The sequence below is a fragment of the Anopheles merus genome, chromosome 2L (assembly GCF_017562075.2).
Source record: "Anopheles merus strain MAF chromosome 2L, AmerM5.1, whole genome shotgun sequence".
In the NCBI taxonomy this organism is placed as follows: domain Eukaryota; kingdom Metazoa; phylum Arthropoda; class Insecta; order Diptera; family Culicidae; genus Anopheles; species Anopheles merus.
In genome coordinates, this window is record NC_054083.1 from 31770897 (window position 1) to 31790171 (window position 19275).

The following is a 19275-nucleotide window of genomic DNA, read 5'->3' on the forward strand; positions in this document are numbered from 1 at the left end:
GTAAGAAAATATTGCAAATGAATACCTTTTCCGTATTGAGGCGAAGGCATATTTACAAACTTGAAGGAAAATTACAAATTTCAATTTGAAGTAAAAAGTATTTCCCAATCAGCTTTATTGGTCCGTTCGAATTTATTGCTCTACTATTAACGTATCGTATTTCCTTCCTCCAAATATGCAGCCGAGGCAAATTTAGTCGAAATCGTTTATTGCCAATATTTAATCATACAATCTTGACAATCATATTACCATCGACGGGTTGGAAGGAACAAAACAAAACAACAAAAAACAACACCCATTCTTCACTCCGAGCAGCACCGCACGAAACGCATATGCACACAGTGATGTAAGAGAGCTGTTACGAAAAATCCCATCATTTGCACCCGTGCACGGCCCCAGCGTGTTTTGTGCCGTGTGGCTGTTTTTGCTCCTGGTGTGCTTTCAATACGCGTTTGAGCATTACAATTTCAGGATGTGTTTTTTCTCTCTTATTGGTATGGAGCCCTTTGAGTTTCTCCGGGTGTTTTTACGCACTGCCACCAAGTGCGCACTGAACCACGGTTGCAGGACATCATTCATCGCGAGCCTCCGAAACGTTGGCGCTTTGGCATGGAGGTTTTTTTTTCTCTCCCCCGAGTGGAGCGGTTTGTTTTAGAGCGCAGTTCCCCAAACCCACACTCCTGTCGGGAGGGGGGGTGGTTCAGCCGTGGTTCGCGGCCGTGCATTTTATGGGTGCGTATTACTGCCAAGCTCAGCGCCACCGGCTTCGCTTCCTTCCCCTTCATCGCATTTACCAATCACTGGCGACCTCCACAAGCTGTGGCGTGGCGTTCAAGCGCAACATAAACAAACGCTTCCGAAGAAACGTCCGCCGTCTCACTTCGCCGTGTTTCATTTGCCAAAGCGCGCGCACTCACACACACACACACACACACACACACACACACACACACACACACACACACACACACACACACACACACACACACACACACACACACACACACACACACACACCAGCGAGCGGGCAAGCCTTTTGGATCCATTTTACATGTGCGAAAGCTGCCATAAATTAACGATTAATAAAAAAGCAATAACAGCTCCCGCATGATAATGATAAAATTATTTAAATTTATTATTTCTGTGCAGCGTTTCTCGAGCGCTCGCTCGTGCTCTCTCTCTCTCTCTCTCTCTCCTCGGTATTTGGATGTTTTTTTCTTCGTTCCTCCTTTCAAAGCTTCATTTGCTATTTTTACCCAGGCGAAGGATTCACTTTTCTCGTTTTTCATTTCCATCCCTTCCATCGTTTCATGTATTCGGTGTGTGCGGGAATGACGTTTATTTGCGTCCTCGAGTCGAATGGTGAATGTTTTGGAAAGGGCACTGCTTTTAACGAGCGGCCGGGATGGGTTGTACTGGCGCGAATGGGTGTGTTTCTGTATCAAGTTTGCAAAAAAGGAAGAAAAAAAAAAAGCGTGAGAGGGAAACCAACACCAGGCAGCACTTTTCATCACGTGCCGTAAGTGTTAAAGGATGACGTGGTGAAGATGGTTCCCGTTAGCGTTTGGGGGTAAAATCCGTGTTGAAAGTACAGATAACAATAAACAAATCCTTCCACGGAGGGAATGTAAAACATGAATATTAATCGACATCTGTTGGCTTTTTCTATGCATGCATATGTTTATTTTATTAAAGCACAAGCGTAAACGATTTCTAGAGTAAAATATGTTTGCAACATGTCTGTTTTATTTTTCGATAGTTTTTTGTTTGTTTCTACAATCGTTAATTGATCCGTTTTGTGTGGAAATAATGGAGCTTCTTCTAGTAGGAGGGGCACCGGTGACCTCATAACCGTGGCCCATCGCTTTAAGGGCGCTATGGGTGCTGCATGCAGTAGAGGTAAAAACATAAACAGCAGATAGGTCACAGACGGTGGAGAGGAAAAAAAGGGACAAAAACGACATAGGACACGCAAAAAAAAGGAAACAAGCAACGACGAACAAACGTTTTTAAAAGGGTAATAACGGAATTTTTAAATGCCATAAACACAATCTGTGACTGTGACACATACGAATAAATGTTCAACTTGTGACCATGATGATGATCGGGCGCGCCTGTTTCCGTACAAAAAAAGGGCACGGCCAGCAGAACACGCGTGGTACCTCCTTTCAGAACAAAAAAAAAAAACACACACACACACACTCACACTACATTCGGGTTTTCCACTGGTAAGGGCTGAAGGAGCCAAAAAAAGAAGCATGCCGAGCATCGGAAGTGCTTTTGGGGATGTGACACGTACACCGATACCTCAACACGTTATCATCACCAACACCAACCTCGGCTGGAAAAAGCATAGACCGAGAGGGGGTAATGAAACGCTGTACGCTGGTGTGGCAGGAGTCCCGGCATTTCGAGACAAAGCCAATTATGGGAACGGTGGATAAAAAATGGAAACAGAAGCCAAATTGGGGTTGTTCATTTTTTTCTCCCGCCTCCAAACCCTCGCTTCGAATGTCAAGAACAAGTGTCATTTGCAAGTGCCAAAAAGGGTACCCTAGCACTTCTTTAGGGCTAGGGAATAAAGTGGGGAAGCGAGAGGGTCCGGTTCGTTACGCGTTGTTTATTAATGTGTTTTGTGTTATGTTTTTGTGCACGGTTCCCTTCACAGTGTCCAGCAATGGTGTGGTTTTTCATGGAATGCATGCTACGCGCACTAATTGTGTATGTTTTTCCATTGCAGCATTATTGTTGCGCTAAAATGTGTGAAATGGTCAAATGGTGCTCCACAGTATGTTGCTTTATAACTGGAGACACCTAATAATGAGAGATACCTAGATGTTTTAAGCAAGGTTGTAAGGATTAGACATACTGGGCGGAGTTTTTTTTTCCTTCACGTCTTTGCGAAGAAAATGAACAAGCTTCATGTTTTTTAAAGTGTAATTTTATATCTAGACCAGTAGGCCTACAGATAGCGACAAAAAAATAATAATAAACAAAAAAGAACAGTGATAGTGAGCCCTCTTTTCAAGCATTTCTACAAAGATCTGATCTTGTTAGTAGAAGAGTGAAGAGTACAATGAAAATCACTGTTTTCTATGAAACAATTTTTAATTGTTACTTAGAGTAAACATTCCTTATAGTTAAACGTGTTTTGACCTGTGCTAGCTAAAAGACCCTTCCATTTTTTAAAATTGATGATTAACTATAAATTTGTATTTTCATAACGATTTTAGAAAAAAATAGCTTTGTTACTTGATTTTACAAAATCATCTTCGATAGTCATCCTATTAGTGAATAAAAAAAAAAAAGATATTTATAGTACTCCTGCATCAACAACAAATACTGCTTATGGATAATGTTTTTAAGATAATATGTCATAGTGAAGTTTTATATTATGTATTATGATGGTCATTTAAAAAACAATCAATATCAAGAATAACTTATTAGATTATGACTTGGTTTTTATGGCATTTTGCTTGAAAAAGCTAGTTGCTAGTAGTGAAACCGTTGTAAGCCATGTTTTAATAAATTGCTCATTCCTTAATGAGTGGGTGCTTTTACAACACAAATCAGCTAACTTCCCAATCGTCAACGCATTATTTGAAAGTGACATCAAACAGTACACAGCATTTAAGCCCTCATTAAGGTGGACAGGTTTTTTAGAGCACGCTCCCACCGCCCTCCGTCCAGAGAAAGAGGGTGGTACTGCCAGCGGTGGATGTACCACCGGTCCAATCGGCTCCTAATGAGCGTCAGAGCAAAATGTCAACAGCCATTTATCCTCGATCCTGATCTTGTCTTCGGCCAACTCGGCTAACCTCATTATGCAATCTTGAACCCCTCCCAGCGATCAGTTACACTGCCGGAACAAAACGGGTTTGGTGGCCCGTGGTGAAAGTTTTATCGGGCGAAAACAGCCAAACGGTTCAGGGAGGCAAGGCACCACCCGGCGAAACCGGGCGATGGCAGTTCGCTTGCGCTGTCTGGGAGAGCAAGAAACAAAAGCGAAAAGCACAAAAAAAAGGAAAGAATGAGTAGAAGCGCACAAAGAATCAACCGCACTCGATTCCGGACACGTGTCAAATTTCTCCCAGTGGTATTTAAAAAATCATCATCCATCCGGCCTGCAGCAACTGTCACACGGTGCCCAGAGACGGGCAACTTTTTCAACCCCATTAACGGAAAAACTGTCCCATGGAACATTTCATCCGCTGTCCCACTTTTCTCGTTGCCTCACTTCTACGTTTGCAATCGACCAAACGTCGTCCCGCTGGCCCAGCTGGCCGACATTTAATACTGTGAAGGGGTCCCGGTGATGAAAGATGTCCTTTCTTGGGCCTGGAAGATAACGGGGCACAGTAAATGGGATGCTCTCAGATCAGTGGACGGTGGCAAACGATGCGAAACCGACCGAATGACGGCTTCGAAATGTGTGGAAGAAAGAAGCGGGCTATATGGGTGTGTATGTGTGTGCTTGCCGGGATAGGCAGGGATTTAAAGAGGGTTCGGTCGAAGCGAATCATCAAAACGATAAAACCAAGATGGAAATTGAGGAGATAATCTCTCCCGATGACATTTTAATAAAGTGTGGAAATATTTTATTCGTCCGGGAACGACACTTCCTATCGGCCACGAGTCAGCTGCCGGTGGCCATCAAAACTCGGATGCTTGCTGTGTGTGTGTGTATTTGTGACAGCAATGGAGTTTTGACGTAGTTTTTCCTTTCTTTTCCTTTGTGTAACTTTCTGAAAGTTGCACTGTCCATCGACGACAGTTTGTGTATGTGTGTGTAAAAAGAAGAAAAAAAAAACACCGTCAAGAGTGAAGTTATCCGGCGTTCGTCTTAGGGAAGAGAGAATTTTTAGCGCTTGCATTTGTGCGGCTGGTTGGCCGGCCCAATGGAGAAGAAATGTTTCCATTTATTTGGAGGCTTCGGGAGGTTCGGGAGCGACAGCGAACGGCACAGCAAATCATTCAATTGTAAGCAGAGCTGCTGGTGGATTGAATGGATAAAGATGTTCTGCTCAGTGTCCGGTAACAGATGTTCAAGCTGTCATTAAGATTGATAAGCGTTTCGGAGGAGCTTGCGTGTTTCACAGACGCGGGCGAATATAGGAAGCTTAATTTGGATTTGAATTGAATTTTTGCTGCGATACATTTCCTTTTTTTATTGATAAGAAAAATGCAGCTGTATTCCAAGAATTATCATTGTATAAATACTATACATAACTGTACTTCATTAATTGATCTGAGGTTATTCGAATTTCCGTGCTTGTCCCGAGTCAGTGAGCATACGTCATAACGCTTTTCTTTATTTACGTTGTAATTTCCACAGTCATGAATTCATCAATCACTAACACAAACAGGCACTAATTTTCCTTACACACGACCATTAACGCAACGCAACGGTGTACGCGTTCGCATTGGTCTTTCTTTCCAAACCCTCCACTCAGCCAACTGTCGGAGTAAAATATATTCCTAGCTTACAATAAATTCATCGCCTTTCGCGTAATTCATTTTCTTTTCCCGCGCAATGTTTTAAACAACAAATCCCATCCGTCATCGGCGGCCTGGATTCGCCCTTTTCACGGGAAAAGGATACATTGTTTGTTCGCGAAAAATTTCCTTCATGCTGGCAAATCTACTCAATCTGCTGTTTCGTTTTGCGACACCGGTGAGTGCAATAATTTCTGCGTGCATTAAAGTGGCTAAATTGCGCGTGGTGTAGGGTTTTGATTCCGTCCTGCGAAATTGCGTGGGAGGTAAATGGATGGTGGATGGGAACAATTTCATTCGTAATCGTGTGAACAGAATCGTGTGCGTAATCTGTTTCGGTAATGCGTTTATCCTGGAATGTGTTTTCAGTGTTGAAGAATGATTTAATGCTATGTTTTATTGTATTTAATTTCAATCAATAATTCAGTTTTCAATTCAGTTTTCAATCGTAATGAGTTAATTAATAGTTTTATTTTTTTGCCATTTACAGAAAGGCAATAAGAATGAAGCAAAACATTTAACTTTCTATGTAAATTTGAATAAAATCAAAATAAAGTAATATAAAATCACACCCACCGTGTTGCTTAATATGCATTATTCGTGATTTACCGTTAGTACCACACGAAAATGCATCGGTAAGACATTTCTTTCACTATTGTGACTGAATTCAATTCGTGTTTTCTCTTCCGGAATTCCCTGCCATGAATATTGTAAATTTTACTCCGCGATCAATACACAATCTCACCTGCAGAAATCGCCACAGACACTTAGGGCAAAATTTTGGGGAGGGAAAGAAAGTGGTTTCTCCTTTCCCCTACCACCCATCCGCTTCCCGGTGCGCTGGACGTGGTTCACCGTTCCGGCACGGTTGAATAATTTATGCAATAAAATTTAAATGCGCTGCTCACAGTCGTTTTGGAGCGCATTATGATCAAGCTCTGCTTTAGGATGATTTCTTTCGCCAAAATGGCACTGGCAACACCCGCCCATTGTAATGTATTCGCGTAAGATTCATTTCACCACGGTTGAAGATGCAAAAGCGATCCTTCTTAACGTGTGGCACATACAATGGGTGTATAAAGGTGATGCGGGGGAAATGAGTATGATTTACATGCAAATGTGTGTGTTTTTTATGGGTTGAAGTGTTTGGTAGGAAGAATTTCAACAAATAACGCATGAAAGTCGAACGGCTTTTCACTGAGATGAAGGTTTGTTTCACGTGTGATTAGAAACCGGAGCAGATGCAAATTTTAAATCATTTTATTGTATGGGCAGAATGCAATTCTGGAGAGCATTAGATCTAAAGCCACTTTTCATTCCATGCAAAAGGCACATCAGCATCATTCACTTGCGCCTAAGTGTCAGCCATTTGTTTAATGCACTGTAGGAAGTCAAACTATTTCACCACCGAGCTTGAGCCATTTCTTAGCCAATTTTGGTAGCTCCACTACTTCCGAACAGCTCTTGCCTAGGGGACACATCATTCATCACACAGACACACACATACATACAAACACGCAAAAAGGCTGCCGTGCCGGGTCTGAAAACTGATAAAAAGCATGAATGATGCGATTTGATGAAGAGTCTAGTTCATATCTTCGTATTTTGTACTTTCTACTTTTTTTCGCCTTGCAATGACTCTCCCTTCTGTCCCTAATGCACAAGGTTCGTTGAACAGGTTCGGTAAAGATTGTGCAGCCATTTTCCAGTTAGGAAAAGCCGCACCGGCACGAGCAGGGAAGGCAATGCAGGAGCTCGGGAAGTCAAGCAAATCTTCACTCAGCGGGAATATGATGAGAGTGCAAATTTCATCCCATTGCCGCCAATCATCACACGAGCAGAGCGGGAAGCCTCGGTACGGATGCGTGTATGCGTACATGTGCATTGCTGCCGGTGGGGGAAAAAATGTAGCAATAGAATGCCAGCGAAAAAAACCCTTGGAAGTGGTATGAAAAATTACTCACAGTCTCTTACTCGGGCTCAAGGAGGCAAAAACTTAGACAAACCAAACCCAAAAAAAAGCCGTTTACGAATGAGCAATACAACCGGAAAAAAATAAAGAAATCACTACTAGCTGCATCGTGCTGAGGAGCCAAATGGTAGGCGAGGTAAATCTGCCCACAGAGAGTGACAGAGCGAAAGCATTCGTGCCAGTTCAATTCGGAACAGGAAGTAGTTTTCGCAATTTACTCTTCCTCCCATTCCCAGAAGGATGGCATTGGGAGGAAGATCGTACTAAACGGTCGAATACGAAAAGAAGCGAGCGAGTCGGAAAAGATTTTTCAAAACTTTATCTTGAACTCAACAGGCAAGGAAGGGACAGAAGAGCATTGGAATAGTGACGCTGACGCTTCTGAAAAAATTCTTTAGAAAAAATTGAGGAAGCATTTCGAGACACCAGTGTTTGCTAACGTAGCCAAGAACCGAGCAAGAGGAGATGAAATTTACGAAAACTGGCCCCAATCGTCCGTGCTAAAAGATGACGAAAAGCTCATCTAATGCGTCCGCACGGAGAGTGCATCCGCACAAGGGCTGGGGAGAAGCTCCGCGGAGACAAATGTCGTTTGCAAGATAAAAGTTAATGTTTTGCTCATTTATTTCGATTAAGTTCGAGTGTTGGTTTGTAGCGTAAAGGATAGTTTTTGAGCGCACCTCGCGAACAATCATATTATGGAGGAAAAGTTATTTATTCTCTCTCTCTCTTTTAAATCGATACCAGCGATGGAGTTTGGAAATGGGTTGTGTCATTGAGACAAACCATTGGTGGTGAGCAGCATAAGCGACGTTGTGACACTGGACAGTGGAATTTATCGTCCCTTTGGCCAGTGTTGTACATATTGTGCCGTACTAGCGACCACCGATGATCAATCTAAACATGGAAATGTTGTATTTTTTATTTCCCGATGCGCTATTTTCTTGGGAGTGTTTTGACAAAGCGAATAGAAAGCGATCCCGCTGGATAAAACAATGGTAAGAAAAATAAATCTCTGTGGATATAAGAAAATTTATATTTATTTTAACCAGAGAAATCCAAATGCAATGTTTGCTTTTCATTTCGAACGTTGCAGAGAGCTTTGCTATTTATTTTGGCAGGAAAAGCTGACCGTTTTGTTGATTGTCCCCATGATTATTTTTGGTTTTATCCTTCATTCCTCAGGGTATGAAAATTAAGAACAAGCTAATGCTTATTTTTGCTACGGTAAATTGGAGCGATACAAATACAAAAAACAACTTTTTGGCGCAAGATAGTCGCTGCATTCTTATAAAGGTGCATGGCAGCTAGGTTTGTTTTGCTATCTGATACTACTCTGAAATTAGGTTTATGTTAGTGAACGTCTTATGCATTTGGTTATATTCTAAATACTGTGTCCAAGAGCTGTTCAAATCTACAATGTTCCGTGCAATTCTTATTTATCGGTGTTTTAATTGTGACTTCATTACTGAACTCAAAACGAGCCAGAACAAGAGAATTGATAATTTAATTTAATATATGAATACAAACGCGAGTATGTTGAATAAGCGTTTATGTTTGATAAGCATCAAGGTTAATGCAATAAAAAAGTACTATGGTGCTTCTCAATATTTATTCGTGACAGAATGCGTTACCATTTCTTATGGTAACTTATTCCTTTCTAAGTAATGCAGTAGAACATTTGTTAAACCACTCACCTTCAACAGATTCAGTAATGCTTCCATTATGTGTTAAATTGATGTTACTTATTATAATGATTTATGATACGCTCAATGAAAGTAAAGTCAGCATATGTAACACGTCCCTTGTACCATTCTGTCCTTAACCCATGTGCTCTGAATCATGAGCACTGCGCGCTCCCTCCGAAATGTTTGACAAGACCCCCTTACTCAAGTGGTACCGCACTTTGACGTGTGGTTCTGATTACGCAAAGTAGTTCAATCAGCAAATATTGTGTGAGAGAGGAAAAAACCCAGCCCCGCTACCCTGTACAGTGCAAAAAACATCCCACGTGCCAGGCAAAACTGGCATGGCCCATTCAAACCCGGAACCAGTGCCAACATCCCCAACCCCCCCTATCCCCATCGGTAAGGCGTCGTACGAGGTAAACATTAGCCTCTAAGCACATCATTACAAAGCGGATGTCGATGGGAGGAACGGCTGAGAGGAGTATGCTGGTGAACGCGGATGTAAGAGGGGTTGTATGGAGATGTAAGAGACCCGAAGCAATCGGTTTGGGAGTTAAACGGACGAGCAAGCGGGATGGAAATAGTGTTTGTACGTGTGTGTGTGTGTGTGTGTGTGTGTGTGTGTGTGTGTGTGTGTGCGATGCGTCTTGTGCTTCTCGGGCTCTGCTGTGCGCTGTAAAACTGTCGACTGCAGCAGATTTTCAATGTGATATCGATTAATTAATTTAAACAGGCTGACAGCTTGCGAAGGATAAGCTCACCCAGCCACCCAAGCCCACCAGAGTGTCCTTCACTGTGTGCGAGCTTTCGTCGGCTGGTGCTCGGTGAAAGAGTGCGGGAAAGAACGGCCGTAGTTTCAAGTCGAGTAAGCAGGTTCGCTCGGGTTTGGTGGTTGGCCGGCCGGAAACCCTGGCTGTGCCTGGGCGCTGGCCGGTCGGCAAGGACCGAAACAGGCCGGCAGCACTTGCCGGAGCGTTAAGCGGAAACAACCCACCGTAAGGTGCGTTTTGCTGAGCTGGCCCTTTCCCTCCTTGGGCGTGCACGTTCCCGTCTCGGTTGCTCGGAGCGCAGGAGCGTAACCCCAAAACCCAACATTAGCATTGATTGAACCCTTGCAAACCCATCCGAACGCTGCGCTGCCCGCTGGATGTAGATGCCGATCCAGCCAGCGTGTACTTGACGGCGAGGCGTGGTGTGCGGTCTGGCGCTGCTAGACACTGATCCTGAAGCGCGCGCTGTATCCTGCTGGATTGAGCGCACTACTGCCGTGTACCGCAAGGCTAGAACAGCGCCGTTTTCGGTGTAAAGTGAACGCGTTAACACTCTCACGGTACATGGAGCGGTGGTTGCCGGTGCCGAAACTAGTAGTAGCACCACGCGTCCAAGTAGTGCCATCTGGCGAATCATTATCGATCCATAATTAGGATGCAATAGACGATGATGATGCTGCTGCTGCTGCTGCTGAGATTGCGTATACGCGGTGGACATCGTGCGCGAGGCAAACACTTTCCTTCAAGTGTGTGTGTGTGTGTGTGCGTGGCCCGAGGACGGAGGGTTGGCGAGCAAACGGTGCCGAGGTGCTGCCGTATTAATTTATTCCGAATGAGTCATAATGACTGGTGTAACGGGAGCAAATGAGCAGTACGCGGATGCCGTTGTAGAAGATGCGGTGAGTTTGCTCTGCGTAATTATGAAAGAGCAAAATGCCGTGCTCGTACGGTACTCGGGCCCGTTTACGGAAGCCATTGATTAACGATCAGCTGTGATATTATCCATTCCCGCCAGGTTAGGATGAACGTGAAATGGGATGCTTAAGACGGTGCAGGGATACAGCAATCGTAGTTCGGATGTTTTAGAGTGGTTTATGCCACTGCATCTCGAAGCGGTCGGTTTGTTAAGATCGGACGTATAGTGTGTTGGTTAGCATGCGTAAACAGCTTTGTTGGTTTTAGCCATATTTTTCGACCCATTTCTTGTCGTGAGAGAAGCACAGCAACAAATTCGATTTCATAAGTACTAATTATCAGACCATTTTACGTTAGAGTAGTTAAAAAAGGTAAATGTCAACCTCTTTGAGTGCGGGTTGCAGTCGCAATAACTTGTGTATTTCCCATATTTGATAGATTAGAGCAAAAGTTAAATTGTTGCATCATAATATTGCACTTTGTTTTTTCAACGTAGCAGTACAAAAACCTCACCTCCGTAATATGTAAGTTGTTACAGCTGTCACCTTACTAACTGTAATGATTGTGTCCTTCCCTATGTCCGAACACACAGATTGGCCGCCGGCTCGCTTGACGGATGAGCAGACGACCATTGTCAGCAGAGCGCGAATAATTGCAGAATGAAATGAAAAAAAGAATGTAGCCAAAGGTCAAAGAAATTTTGTGAAAAAACAAACCCCGAACTTGCGTCTCGATTGGTAAGAGCAACCTGTGATAAAGTTCGATTAGACTAGCGCTGGAAGAATGCAGTTAAATGAATTCAAAGCCATAGATGCATAGTCGGAGGTGTAGTCTGATAGAGTGATAGATAGCCCGAAAGCTTCACTAGAGTAGGCAATTCAATGTATGCAGCAATAAATTGAATTCAATCTAATTAGTTTGTTTAGTGCCCTGCCGAGTGATAATGACTTCAATTCGTTGACGCTGTTGCAAGCTTAATAGGGAAAGCGACGTCATGTGATCGAGCGCAATTGATGGTAACGAGTTGGAAAAGCTCTAGCTGAAGTAAAATTATACACACATCCGTGTCACATTCGCAGCAATAGACAAACCGCGGCCCTCGTTTTCGGTACCCGTTGCGTTTGGTTTTGTATCGTTTTTTTTTTCTTCTTCCATTTGGCGGTATGTGCGCCAACCATCATCCTTCCATACACAAAATAAAACATTTTCCACTCCGATGCACGAGCTTAAGCCATCCGAAGCCGCCACCATTCAGCTCGATGCTGCCCATGCTACTGCCAAAGCGAAAGCAGCGGATGACAATGGAAAAGAAGGGAGCCGAAGCAGTGCGGCGCAGACGGGGCGCGCTTGTTTTGTCGCTGTTCGGTGGTAAAACCGATCAAAAGAACGAGTTTGAAGCGCTGCAGCAGCAACAAAAACAACCCTTCAAACACATATACACAGACACACGAGCGCACGCTCCCTGAGTGACTGAATATGAGCAAATGATGGAAAAATATCGCTTGATAGGTTTTCATTACCCAACGGCAGCAGCGGCAGCAGTAGCAGCTGGTCGCCATCGTTCGTTCGGCAATTTCTGGCGGATGAAAACGGGGAAATCGGAACGAGCGATCCGCCGCCGCCACCCACACCCAGTTGCCTACCGCTACGCTACAAAACGCTCTTTGGGCATAAAAAAAACGGCGATAAAATGAATCGAACATTCAGCGAAAAGCGAAAATGTGGTTGGGGTTTCTAGAAAGCAAAAACAGAACAAAAAAAAAAGATTCAAAAGCTGACTGTGTCGTGTGTATGTGTGTCCTTTGGTACGTCAAACTGGGTTTGGGCCATCCATTTTCCGCAAAAGATACCAATACCGACCGATTCACAGTTAAAATGGTTTTCATAACAGTTTTTTCGCCGCTTCTCTCGCGCGCATTTGCTTTGTTGTGGTTGTGCTTGGCCGTCATTCTGCTGCTACCGTACAACTGCCCAAAGCAGCAAGGGGTTTCGTTCGTTTTTGTTGGCCGTTTTGCTGCTGCTGCTGCTGCTACTGTCTTCTAAAAGTCGCGTAGTTTTCCACCGCTTTTTATACTTTTCTATACCACCCTGCTCCAAACCCCGTCGGCGGGCATATTGTGTGAGTGTGGAAGGTGCTGCGAACAAATATCGCGTCTCGCACTGGGCGAAACACAGATCACCCAAAAGAGAGGCTACACGATCACCCACAATGACAGTGGTGGAAAGTAACAAATTGTCCGTATGTTTTCTCTTTCGCTCCCCGTGCCCCTTCCCGCACAAACTTGCCGCCAAAGCAATGTTAGCAGTTGTTTGCCTGTTTTTGCCGGGTTTTCCCGCCTTTTCCTGCTCTTGCAGTATTTTTCTTACCGCAGTGGAATTTTTGTTTTGAGCTCATCGTTTCAAGGAATGTCTATAGTAACAAAAAAATGCCCCACCCCTCCTTCAAATTCATCCCTCACTTCAACGACGTACCTCACGCTCCCCTCGTCGGTAAGGAATGAAATGAGACGTCACCGAAAAACGGAAAAACTACGCCAAAATTGAGAGAAAAATTCATTATCGTCATATGATTGATGAGATTTTTCTCGACTCGTTGTTGTTGTTGTTGTTTGGGGTTCGCGTTGCTGTTGCTGCATCAACTTTTATCCCTTTTTATATCCCATGTCCACCCGCTCTCTTAGATTTTGGCCTCGCCTCACCACCATATATAGCACATGACCGCTTGTCAATAGAGGGGATTTTTCCCTTCCATCTTTCTCCCATTGCGCCTTACCCCACAGGCGGCAGCTCGCTGGCAAAAGATTTCCGTTTCTTTCGCATCTCAAGCAGCTTATATCGCCTTCGGCTTGTGTGGCGTGTGTGTGTGTGTTGGTGAAAGGAAGGGATGCGGTCGGTCTGTAAGATTGTTCTTTATTTTCAATTTTTTTCCTGTGCAGTCATGCATTCTCTGCCCCTTCCCTGCTTCGGCCCGTCTCACAAATAACCATCATCAACTCTGGTGCTTTGGTGGTAGCTGCAAAGCATCGAGGAGGAAGGAAAAAAAGCACCACAACAAGAATGATTTACGCTTACGACTCATTCGAGCATTCGTGAGCATCGTGAGGATGATGATGTGTCTGTGGCCTGTACGGCGTATCTGTGTATGTGTGTGTGCTTCATATTTTCACGTTATTATTGTTGTTCCATTGTAGCATTTATTTGGGCGCGCGGTAGCGTTGTCTTTTTGCGCGGGCCTTGCCTAGCCGCTGCATCTATTATTTTTTTTTTTCGATATCGCCTTTCATCTTTGCTAAACACTTGAAACGATACGATCGGGTTTTGGGGTTGTAGGAAAATGAAAATTCCCTCAAAACCTTCGTGTGAAGGGAAAGGAAGAAAGGAGAAGGGGAGAGAGAGAGAGAAAGCGAGTATCGGTGTTGCCTGAAAAACTCCTGAACCAGCAACGAATTGGCGAAAATCCGTGTACATTCTACTTTGTCAGGATGACGCGATAAGGAAACGGGCGGTTTCTTTGTGCAGGAAGATGATGATGATGAGAGAGAAATAGAGAGAGAGAGAGCGCATGCAGAGAATGAGTGGAAAATACCGCGAGGGCTTAAACAGACAACCACCCCTCGGTGAGGGGTTGAGGTTTTCAAGACGATGGAGGCGCGTGGTGTGTGATATATTGTCAGGAGTTTAAATCTAATCCATGATACTTTAAATTGATTTAATGCTTTCCTGCTTCAGAGACGTGTGTGTGTGTGTGTGTGTGTGCGTGTGTTTGGGTGTGCGGGTGTATGTGTCTACTTCATTCTTCGACCGGACGTGATGGTTGGTCCATTCATTTCGATAATTTAAGATATTTGCTGCTGCCTAACACATCTCATAGCATCGTATCGTTATCATGTGCAGGAAAAAATCGTTCCCGTGCACATGCGAGATACATTGCATTGTTTGCGTATTTTTTTCTTCGTATTTTACATCTTTGTACTTTGCTTTCTTTCTTTACTGCTGAGTGTGAAATTGCTTCATGGTTTGTTTAGTTAGCTGTTGGTTAGTTTACTTTAGCGATTGCCCAAAATCATTAGCCGAATTCAGTAGCAGTATGATCTTTGGTTTGTGATTTGTTAGTTTGTTTTGGGGGGTAGTTCCTTATCTTTTTTTTTGTTTCTTTCGCTAATTGATACTTCTTCTTAGTTTGCTTATGGATTTTGTTTTTAAATTTTGCCATGGAATTTCCATTTTTTCTTTACTTCAATAATACCAATATTTCCATACCTCAAAGCAACACTGTAACAAATAACAATAACCATTTTTGCGGTCATGCAACTAGTTTGAAACGAGTACACCATTCTCTTTCAGCTCGTCTGCGATGGGATTGGCTGATTCCTCGGCTCCTCTGTATTCGCGACCAAGGTAGGTGTGCTACATTCTCTGTAACGAATCGCGGCGCGCCCTGCGGTAGCAGCAGGTGGTACTGTGCCGTTAGCTTGCCCATCCGTAGTAGCTTCTGATTCCTGTACTGTACTGTATTCATACCACTGGGCAAACCCAAGTGGAACTGAGCGCAGCAAGCGTAGTTGTAAAGTGCCCATGAAGCAATTGAAATGCACCAGGAAAAAAAGATTAACAAACTGTCGATTTGCTCTTAACAGCTCCCCTGTTTTTGTTTGTGAAGGTCAGTCGGATGAGCCGGGCTACTGATTGATTGTGTATAAAGAAGTAAAACGGGCAGGACCATATTTGTTAAAACGATTCAGCATAACTACTAACATCATAACACAGCATTAAACGCTTCTGCAAACAAAGAGACGATGGCAGAAGAGATGTATTGTAAGCGTGTTTTTTTTTTGGTTCTGTGATAGAACAAGAAAATACTACCTAAACTCATCCTAACACCTTGCGCCTAGTTAATTGGTTGGATCGATTCACCTCCCATGCTGAATGATGCTTTAAAATGGCAGAAGGGACGAAAGAATGTCTTTCCCAGTCTGCCGCTACTAATAGGGCTTTCAATCTCATTGCAGGGGTTTCGGCTTCATCACATTCGGCGATCCTGCCAGCGTAGACAAAGTGTTAGCACATGGTACCCATGAATTAGATGGCAAAAAGGTAAGTCTATTTGCAAAATTTGCAATGAAAAAAGTATATTTTAAGGGGTTAAATTTAAGTGTTGAAAACATTTTTCTTAAAATATGTTTATATGTTTCTTGAAAGCTGCTGAAAAGTAGTAATTTCCGTACGGTAAAAACAAGTGTTAATGTGTATACGTTCACTAAAGTGCCGTTTTCGAATCCACAAAAGAATCGCGTCAGAATGGAAACACAAAAACGTTCGCGGATCTTTTTTTGGCGATGGAAAGCGAAAGATTCGCTATCAAACAATCGTTCCGTGCAACGTATCCTATTCACTGTTGTGATTTGTGAATCTTAGAGCAAATGCTGTTATGCTATCATAAATTTTGTGTACAGTACAACAGTACCTAAGACAATTATACAATTTCCATGATTGTCCTTATGGTTTATAATGCCGATTATGTTGAATTGATTGTATTGAATAATTATCTGTTATAAAGTTTTAGTTACATTCAATTTACTGAGATTCTTTGTAACTGTTGAAGACTTTAGAGGCTCTTTAGCTATCATAAATTATGCATTCTGTACAACAGTACGTAAGTCAATTACATAAAATCTCTGATTGACCCTTTAATTTTCAATGCCGATTGAATAAAAGAACCATGGTATTGAATAATTATATGTTTTAAAGTATGAGTTTCATCCCATTTACTGAGGTTCTTTATAATTGTTGAAGGTTATAGATTTCCATATTTTGTACATATTGAACAAAATATCAAACTAAAGAAGCACTAAATGTGGAAAATTATCTATTCTTTACACTCATTTCACTCATTCACTCATCAAAACGTCCAAATTATCCCAAACTCAAATTCCCAAAGTCAAACATTGCTCTCCTTCACGCCTTCCACCACGATCCGGTGCCATAAACTGTCCGAGAAAATCGCTCGCAATCACCATAAGCGGTGGAAATCCTTCCAGCCCATAAACCCATTTCCGCATCGCAGCGCTGAAATAACAATCAAATTTTATTTTCTTTAAATTATGCTGCGAATGTGTGAGTATGTGCGTGCTGGCCGCGCGAAACATAAACATTCGCCGCTCGTCACCCTGCCTCCAAAATCCCACCCACCGACAAGTGATGGCAGTGATGACATTGCCCGGTGAAATTGTTTGACCGTTCTATTCCTGCCGGTCGACTTTCTATAACACAATCCGCAACGCAACGAAGGGAAAAGGATGCGCACGGAATCATTGCCCTTCCAGGGCCTTGCAGCACTCTCTTGCTCTCCATAACGGCCGAATGCCGCCGTTAACGATTGCTTTATTTGCGGTGCCCAGTTTACAGTTTATGTGTCGGATGCGCACGTGTGTGCGTGTGAGCACGTGTGTGACAGCGATTTTTGTTTTATTGCTCCACAGCCTTTTATCCATCAATGGCATTTTTTGCTGGTGTTCCGTCTTGGTTGGTTGGTTTCTTCCCTTGCCGACGGGACAGCTCGCGACGACACTGGCGACCGTTGACAACAGGGTGCTTTTAGGCATCCTCCACTAATCTTGAGACTTTTGTGTTCCAGCCAGTCCCGGCCCTTTGGACCACCCCCAGCCGAACCGGTTTGTGTGACTTCATGCACGCGCTGCTGCTAAAGCTGCTAAATCCCGAGAACAACAGGCTGATGGAAAATAAATATGCTTGCCATTGTGCGGTGAAGATGTGCGGCCGTGTCCACCCGTGCCGCGGCAGGAAAACAAAACGGCTCCTTTTATATTCTAACCGCTCGGGTTCGGATTATGTGTCCGGAGTTTAGAGAACGGAAGAAATCGCTCCGCAGTCCCGCTTGGTGGGAGCGATTCTTTTGTTTTGTGTGCGATTTTTTTCCCTCGCTCGTGCTACTGTTGCTATTTTTCGTCCGTTTTTAGTTTTTTTTTTATGTTGAAAATAGGCTCCGCTTGGTCCGGCAATCATAAACGTGCGACCGGCGGCGTTCCGTCCGACGAATGGGTTGGCGGAGCATTTTTAGGACCTGCCTGCTTGTTTAGCCGGGGCTACCTATGGTGGCGAATTTCGTAAATGGTGCGAAGCGTGTTATGTCACCCACATGTTTATCTTACGATTTGTGTGTGTGTGCGTTCGTGTGAATTGTGTGAGTGCGTGTGGTCCACCAACCGACCCCTCTTTGTACTTCGCAAACCCGACGCGCTGGAGCTGAGTATAATTCGATGGTTACACCCACGAACCGGCGGACACGCTGGTGGGTGGGGGCGTGTGCTGTCCTCGAGCAAACATAATTCTTGTTAAATCATCTCCTGGGAGGACCATATTTTTTATTATTCATTTTAATTTCACTCTCCGGGTGTTTTGCTCCTGCTTGGTTGGTTTCGGGCTGACAGACCTACGGGTTCGGTCCGTTACGTTTGTTAAGTAGGGTAAGTAGCGCACCCGCCTCCTTCCATACGGTTGACGCTGATTCTGAACGCAAACCTTCAGCCAAGTGTGCTCAGAAATCTTGCTTTTATTATTCGTAACATAGGCAACAACAAATAACAAAAACTGCTGACTTCTTTAGCACGTGTCACCAGGGTGTGAAAGGTGAGCGAGAGCAGCATGACGTCATGTACAAATAAATTATAGGGATTTTAACGAGGCGTTCACAATATTTTATACATTTTCATTTGTGTGGACCAAATTTAGATCAGTTTTGGTTCAAGTCCTTGAAAATTTTACTCTCAGCCTTTCATTTATGAAATATTTTATAAACATAACAAAACATTGTTATCCATATGCTTGTGTACATTAATAAATTCTCTATATGTTCCTGGAAAAACAAAGCCCTTGTTGAGGTATTTTCCCCCGGAATACTCGAATCGGTAAATCATCGAATGAGGAAGCAGTTTTTTTATGTTTTACTTCATGTCAAAACATGAAGTTGTTACAACATCTTGTTGAACATCGGCCCCCTCTAATTGTGCAATTTGACACTGATAAGTACTGATATGTTTTTTTTCGCCAAAATCCTTTACAAAAAAGTTAAAAAAATATCTCACAACACCTTTACAATTGGAGACAAATTTGCCTTCTGGGTTCCCCGACACGTTTGGCTGAGATATCTTACCTTTGACTCTTTAATCAATCGTGTGATCGTTAAATTCCAGATACGCTCCACAGCCCGGTCGTTTGGTCGCCTATATTTGGTCGCCCCGAACATGTTATACCTTTTTTATGTTCTTTCAATCACCTGCCTGGTGCCGGGTTCTCTGGCACGATTGATGGATGTCTTCCCTTTAGGTTGAAGGTACCAGATACAAAAAGAAATAAAGTAAAAAAAAAACACCAAACATATACACACACGCACGTGCACGGGCGCGTATATTTTCTC

General features: G+C 43.4%; 1 protein-coding gene across 12 annotated transcripts in view; it reads left to right on the top strand.

Moving 5' to 3' along the window:
* The window catches only part of LOC121592988 (RNA-binding protein Musashi homolog Rbp6), a 621310-nt gene that overhangs the window by 245012 nt on the left and 357023 nt on the right, over window positions 1-19275 (top strand). For 11 of the 12 annotated variants that reach the window (XM_041914978.1, XM_041914980.1, XM_041914982.1 and 8 more), the window contains 2 exons: window positions 15186-15239; window positions 15851-15935. In XM_041914978.1, the coding sequence (XP_041770912.1) occupies window positions 15186-15239; window positions 15851-15935 (139 nt within the window). The remainder of the gene's footprint in view (window positions 1-15185; window positions 15240-15850; window positions 15936-19275) is intronic. The other variant, XM_041914976.1, reaches the window with a different exon arrangement.